Source organism: Heterodontus francisci, chromosome 7 (genome assembly GCF_036365525.1).
Source record: "Heterodontus francisci isolate sHetFra1 chromosome 7, sHetFra1.hap1, whole genome shotgun sequence".
In the NCBI taxonomy this organism is placed as follows: Eukaryota; Metazoa; Chordata; class Chondrichthyes; order Heterodontiformes; family Heterodontidae; genus Heterodontus; species Heterodontus francisci.
Window position 1 is genome coordinate 71,818,616 of NC_090377.1, and position 7,270 is coordinate 71,825,885.

The 7,270-nt window shown below is 45.3% G+C and overlaps 1 protein-coding gene across 1 annotated transcript in view; it reads right to left on the minus strand.

Moving 5' to 3' along the window:
- col28a2a (collagen, type XXVIII, alpha 2a) overlaps positions 1-4,119 on the minus strand; it is a 117,384-nt gene extending 113,265 nt beyond the window's left edge. The window contains exons 1-2 of the mRNA XM_068036274.1: positions 3,966-4,119; positions 2,970-3,538 (exon numbers count right to left, since the gene is read on the minus strand). Of these exons, the coding sequence (XP_067892375.1) occupies positions 2,970-3,538; positions 3,966-4,119 (723 nt within the window). The remainder of the gene's footprint in view (positions 1-2,969; positions 3,539-3,965) is intronic.
- Positions 4,120-7,270: the final 3,151 nt, after the last annotated feature.

The window sequence follows — 7,270 nt, forward strand, 5'->3', positions numbered from 1 at the left end:
GAATGGCTTGATGTGGAGGTGCGGTGTCCTCCTATGATTGTGCATTAGTCTTAAGTGTGTGTTCCTGCGAGTGTGAACATGTTGATGGGTGTGTGATCTTGTCAGTGTGAATATGTTGACGTGGTGGTGGGCGTGTGTTCCTGTGAATGTGAGTGTGTTGTTGTGGAGTCAGTGTGTGCTCCTCTGAGTGTGTCTCCCAGTGAGTGTGTTAGTTTTGAGAGTGTGATGCTGTGAGGTTGATGTGAGGTTGAGAGTGTGTTCCTGTAAGTGTTGATGTGAGGTTGAGTGTATGTTCCTGGGAGTGTGTTGATGTGAGGTTGAGTGTGTGTTCCTATGAGTGTGTTGATGTGGGGTTGAGTGTGTGTTCCTGTGAGTGTGTTGATGTGGGGTTGAGTGTGTGTTCCTGTGAGTGTGTTGATGTGAGGTTGAGTGTGTGTTCCTGTGAGTGTGTTGATGTGAGGTTGAGTGTGAGTTCCTGTGAGTGTTGATGTGAGGTTGAGTGTGTGTTCCTGTGAGTGTGTTGATGTGAGGTTGAGTGTGTGTTCCTGTGAGTGTGTTGATGTGAGGTTGATAGTGTGTTCCTTTGAGTGTGTTGATTTAAGGTTGAGTGTGTGTTCCTGTGAGGGTATTCATGTTGATGAGGGGTTGAGTGTGTCTTCCTGTGAGTGCGTTGATGTGAGGTTGAGTGTGTGTTCCTTTAAGTGTTGATGTGGGGCTGAGTGTGTGTTCCTGTGAGTGTGTTGATGTGAGGTTGAGTGTGTGTTTCTGTGAGTGTGTTGATGTGAGGTTGAGTGTGTGTTTCTGTGAGTGTGTTGATGTGAGGTTGAGTGTGTGTTTCTGTGAGTGTGTTGATGTGAGGTTGAGTGTGTGTTTCTGTGAGTGTGTTGATGTGAGGTTGAGTGTGTGTTTCTGTGAGTGAGTGTTTTGATGTGAGGTTAATAGTGTGTTCCTGTGAGTGTGTTGATTTAAGGTTGAGTGTGTGTTCCTGTGAGTGTGTTGTTGTGAGGTTGATATTGTGTTCCTTTGAGTGTGTTGATTTAAGGTTGAGTGTGTGTTCCTGTGAGGGTGTTCATGTTGATGAGGGGTTGAGTGTGTCTTCCTGTGAGTGTGTTGATGTGAGGTTGAGTGTGTGTTTCTGTGAGTGTGTTGATGTGAGGTTGAGTGTGTGTTCCTGTGAGGGTGTTGATGTGAGGTTGAGTGTGTTGATGTGAGGTTGAGTGTGTGTTCCTGTGAGTGAGTGTGTTGATGTGAGGTTGATAATGTGTTCCTGTGAGTGTGTTGATTTAAGGTTGAGTGTGTGTTCCTGTGTGTGTTGATGAAAGGTTGATAGTGTGTTCCTTTGAGTGTGTTGATTTAAGGTTGAGTGTGTGTTCCTGTGAGGGTGTTCATGTTGATGAGGGGTTGAGTGTGTCTTCCTGTGAGTATGTTGATGTGAGGTTGAGTGTGTGTTTCTGTGAGGTTGAGTGTGTGTTTCTGAGTGTGTTGATGTGAGGTTGAGTGTGTGTTCCTGTGAGTGAGTGTGTTGATGTGAGGTTGATAGTGTGTTGATGTGAGGTTGATAGTGTGTTCCTGTGAGTGTGTTGATTTAAGGTTGAGTGTGTGTTCCTGAGTGTGTTGATGAGGGGTTGAGTGTGTCTTCCTGTGAGTATGTTGATGTGAGGTTGAGTGTGTGTTTCTGTGAGGGTGTTGATGTGAGGTTGAGTGTGTGTTTCTGTGAGTGTGTTGATGTGAGGTTGAGTGTGTGTTTCTGTGAGTGTGTTGATGTGAGGTTGAGTGTGTGTTTCTGTGAGTGTGTTGATGTGAGGTTGAGTGTGTGTTTCTGTGAGTGAGTGTTTTGATGTGAGGTTAATAGTGTGTTCCTGTGAGTGTGTTGATTTAAGGTTGAGTGTGTGTTCCTGTGAGTGTGTTGTTGTGAGGTTGATATTGTGTTCCTTTGAGTGTGTTGATTTAAGGTTGAGTGTGTGTTCCTGTGAGGGTGTTCATGTTGATGAGGGGTTGAGTGTGTCTTCCTGTGAGTGTGTTGATGTGAGGTTGAGTGTGTGTTTCTGTGAGTGTGTTGATGTGAGGTTGAGTGTGTGTTCCTGTGAGGGTGTTGATGTGAGGTTGAGTGTGTTGATGTGAGGTTGAGTGTGTGTTCCTGTGAGTGAGTGTGTTGATGTGAGGTTGATAATGTGTTCCTGTGAGTGTGTTGATTTAAGGTTGAGTGTGTGTTCCTGTGTGTGTTGATGAAAGGTTGATAGTGTGTTCCTTTGAGTGTGTTGATTTAAGGTTGAGTGTGTGTTCCTGTGAGGGTGTTCATGTTGATGAGGGGTTGAGTGTGTCTTCCTGTGAGTATGTTGATGTGAGGTTGAGTGTGTGTTTCTGTGAGGTTGAGTGTGTGTTTCTGAGTGTGTTGATGTGAGGTTGAGTGTGTGTTCCTGTGAGTGAGTGTGTTGATGTGAGGTTGATAGTGTGTTGATGTGAGGTTGATAGTGTGTTGATGTGAGGTTGATAGTGTGTTGATGTGAGGTTGATAGTGTGTTCCTGTGAGTGTGTTGATTTAAGGTTGAGTGTGTGTTCCTGAGTGTGTTGATGAGGGGTTGAGTGTGTCTTCCTGTGAGTATGTTGATGTGAGGTTGAGTGTGTGTTTCTGTGAGGGTGTTGATGTGAGGTTGAGTGTGTGTTTCTGAGTGTGTTGATGTGAGGTTGAGTGTGTGTTCCTGTGAGTGAGTGTGTTGATGTGAGGTTGAGTGTGTGTTGATGTGAGGTTGATAGTGTGTTCCTGTGAGTGTGTTGATTTAAGGTTGAGTGTGTGTTCCTGAGTGTGTTGATGTGAGGTTGAGTGTGTGTTCCTGTGAGTGAGTGTGTTGATGTGAGGTTGAGTGTGTGTTCCTGAGTGTGTTGATGAGGGGTTGAGTGTGTGTTCCTGAGTGTGTGTTCCTGTCAGCGTGTGTTATTCTGAGTACGCGGGCATATTCTATGTTCTTTACCACTTCTAGGACGAGTTTCCCCAGGGCGCTGCTGTCCTGTAGGTTGTGCACGAAGCGGGAGGCCGGCGGGCTGGCTAAAAGGCGCAGTTTTGCCGCGTTGGGCGGCTCGGTGGCCACGGGCGACATGCCCACCGTGAAGAACTTGATGCCTTGGTTCTTGGCCTCGGCCGTTGCTGCGTAGATATCCGGGTTCCTGGGGTGGTCTACGCCGTCGGTCATGAGCACGGCGACCCGGACGCTGCCTGGGGCCGCCTCGTTCAGGTAGAGCTGGGTCAGGTTGGTGATGGCATACGTGGTGTAGGTGCCGTGCCCGATGTAGCCGATGGGGGCGATGCGGTCCCTGAATGCGGCCGGGCCGCTCCAGTCGCGGAAGGTCTGCTCGATGAGCACCGTGCTGCTGTACTGGAGCAGCGCCACTCTGGGCACCAGCCGCCGGCCGCTGGACACCCGAAGCTTCTGTAGCCGGTCCACGAAATCCAACACGAAGCTCTTCTCCCGGTTGTGGTTGAAGTCTTTGGCGCTTTCTGAACTGTCCAAAAGGAATGCAATCTCCAAATTGCAGTCCTCCTCTGAAAAGCGGGAAAGGAAAATGGATTAATTTTTGGAACTGTTAACCTATTTTGTGACCCGAGGAATTGCAACATTGGGGTGAAGGGAAACAAAAATAATCCAATTTTTCAATAATTTCTCTTGGCTTCACTTTGCATTTGCTCCACAGAAAGACAAGCAGTTTGTCAGCCAAATGTTTATACCATATTTTAAAGTGGCTTTTGAGCATTTCTTGTGTCGTTACTGCCCACAAGTTTACATTGCGCCAGGTGCATTGTATAAAGTTCTGTATTAGCAGCCTCAGGGTTTACCCGACACCCAGTCAGTGCACAGTTAAACACAGAGCAGAAGTTATGAATGAAGAAAAATGGGCAAAAAGCGACTGAAAGCAACGAGTGCGAGAAGGTGTCAAATAAACAACAAAGTTAAATAAAAGTTTGATATGACCTTGTTCATTTTCTCCTGGTGCATTGGATGAGAGATACTTAATTTTTTGCCTTCGAAACAAATGTCCGTCCCCACGTTCTTCATAGTCTTGTGAGAAAACGTGTTGGTATCCTGTCCATACCAGGAGCCACCAGAGCTGACAGAATGCTTTCATTCTCCCTATAATAATAAACTGCATTTAGAAGTGTCCTTACACAACTTATCAAGTTCACGAATCCATTTATTGTCCGATTTGATATATGAAATGATGTAGCTGTATTGCAAATTACGGTTTGCCACATTCAATGAACAGATTAACATACTCTGATGGATTAGAGGTAGATTCTAACTACTATGAAGTTAACTTTAGGGACAGCGCTGAAGAAACCCGCTGTAAAAATGTCAAAATACTACAAAGTGCACAACCGAAATATCGTAGGCTGCTATGACTTTGGAAATAAAGTTCAATTAACTGAAAGTTACAGGAGATAGGACATTATACAAAGTAAAATTTACCTGTGTGGAGTTCTCAACTACCTTTCTCTCCACTAGAAACAAGCATCAGCAGGATAACTGGTCGAGTGTCAGTTCATTCTCTGAGCAATCTGTCTCTTTTTTTAAATCGAGCGGTTAAACTTCTCCCGCTTTATAAATGAAGGCGGAACAGCCCGAGGATGGTACTGGAATGACGAAGACAATTGGCTGCAACGTGGAACTGCAATTTAATTTGAAAATAAATGGAAAAGGGAAGGAAGAACAAAGAAGATCCAGGTATTATGAAATTGAATTGCGGTAATTATTCACTTAATAAAGAAAAATGGCACCCAGCGGGAGGGCTGGCAATACGGCGGGGGAAGACGACGGGAGGGGAGAATAGAGTTAAAAGTATCGTGTAAACGTTTGCTATCAAACGGCTTGTCTTTCTGTGGAGGAAATGCAAAGTGAAGCCAAGAGAAATTATTGAAAAATTGGATTATTTTTGTTTTCCTTCACCCCAATGTTGCAGTGAGATCATGGCTCGAAGATTGGTGTGTGAGAAATGGGTTTCAATTCATGGGGCACTGGCACCAGTACTGGGGAAAACGGTAGCTGTACTGTTGGAATGGCCTTCACCTGAAGAGCGCTGGAATCAGTGTCCTGGTGAATCATATCAGTAGGGCAGTGGAGAGGCTTTAAACTAAAATAAAAATAAAATACTGCGGATGCTGGAAATCTGAAATAAAAACAAGAAATGCTGGAACCACTCAGCAGGTCTGGCAGCATCTGTGGAAAGAGAAGCAGAGTTAACGTTTCGGGTTAGTGATGTTAACTCTGCTTCTCTTTCCACAGATGCTGCCAGACCTGCTGAGTGGTTCCAGCATTTCTTGTTTTTATTTCAGGCTTTAAACTAAATTGGGGTGGGGATGGGGGTTGGGGGGGGGGTTGGAGTTGGTTGGAGGGGAGGGTTCATGAGGGGGGAGATTTTGAAAGTTAAAGAGAAAGGACAAGGAAATAGTGCAGGATAATGATACAGTTAATGAGAACCAGAGTGTGACAAATACATGAACATGAGTTGCCAAGCAAATGTCAGAGTAGGCAAAATGGTAAGAAGAACCACAGGGCAAGAATTATAGCTGGGGGAAAGGAAATTATGATGCGATTAGGCAAGATTTAGGATGCGTAGGATGGGGAAGGAAACTGCAGGGGATGGGCACAATCGAAATGTGGAGCTTATTCAGGGAGCAGCTACTGCGTGTCCTTGATAAGTATGTACCTATCAGGCAGGGAGGAAGTTGTCGAGCGAGGGAGCCATGGTTTACTAAAGAAGTTGAAGCGCTTGTCAAGAGGAAGAAGAAGGCTTATGTTAGGATGAGACGTGAAGGCTCAGTTACGGCGCTTGAGAGTTACAAGCTAGCCAGGAAGGATCTAAAGGGAGAGCTAAGAAGAGCAAGGAGAGGACACGAGAAGTCATTGGCGGATAGGATCAAGGAAAACCCTAAGGCTTTCTATAGGTATATCAGGAATAAAAGAATGACTAGAGTTAGATTAGGGCCAATCAAGGATAATAGTGGGAAGTTGTGTGTGGAATCAGAGGAGATAGGGGAAGCGTTAAATGAATATTTTTCGTCAGTATTTACAGTAGAGAAAGAAAATATTGTCGAGGAGAATACTGAGATACAGACTACTAGGCTAGATGGGATTGAGGTTCACAAGGAGGAGGTGTTAGCAATTTTGGAAAGTGTGAAAATACATAAGTCCCCTGGGCCAGATGGGATTTATCCTAGGATTCTCTGGGAAGCTAGGGAGGAGATTGCAGAGCCTTTGTCCTTGATCTTTATGTCGTCATTGTCGACAGGAATAGTGCCGGAAGACTGGAGGATAGCAAATGTTGTCCCCTTGTTCAAGAAGGGGAGTAGAGACAGCCCTGGTAATTATAGACCCGTGAGCCTTACTTCGGTTGTGGGTAAAATGTTGGAAAAGGTTATAAGAGATAGAATTTATAATCATCTTGAAAAGAATAAGTTCATTAGAGATAGTCAGCATGGTTTTGTGAAGGGTAGGTCGTGCCTCACAAACCTTATTGAGTTTTTTGAGAAGGTGACCAAACAGGTGGATGAGGGTAAAGCCGTGGATGTGGTGTATATGGATTTCAGTAAGGCGTTTGATAAGGTTCCCCATGGTAGGCTATTGCAGAAAATACGGAAGTATGGGATTGAAGGTAATTTAGTGCTTCGGATCAGAAATTGGCTAGCTGAAAGAAGACAGAGGGTGGTGGTTGATGGCAAATGTTCATCCTGGAGTTTAGTTACTAGTGGTGTACCGCAAGGATCTGTTTTGGGGCCACTGCTGTTTGTCATTTTTATAAATGACCTGGATGAGGGTGTAGAAGGGTGGGTTAGTAAATTTGCGGATGACACTAAGGTCGGTGGAGTTGTGGATAGTGCCGAAGGATGTTGTAGGTTACAGAGGGACATAGATAGGCTGCAGAGCTGGGCTGAGAGTTGGCAAATGGAGTTTAATGCGGAGAAGTGTGAGGTGATTCACTTTGGAAGGAGTAACAGGAATGCAGAGTACTGGGCTAATGGGAAGATTCTTGGTAGTGTAGATGAGCAGAGAGATCTTGGTGTCCAGGTACATAAATCCCTGAAAGTTGCCACCCAGGTTAATAGGGCTGTTAAGAAGGCATATGGTGTGTTAGCTTTTATTAGTAGGGGGATCGAGTTTCGGAGCCACGAGGTCATGCTGCAGCTGTACAAAACTCTGGTGCGGCCGCACCTGGAGTATTGCGTGCAGTTCTGGTCACCGCATTATAGGAAGGATGTGGAAGCTTTGGAAAGGGTGCAGAG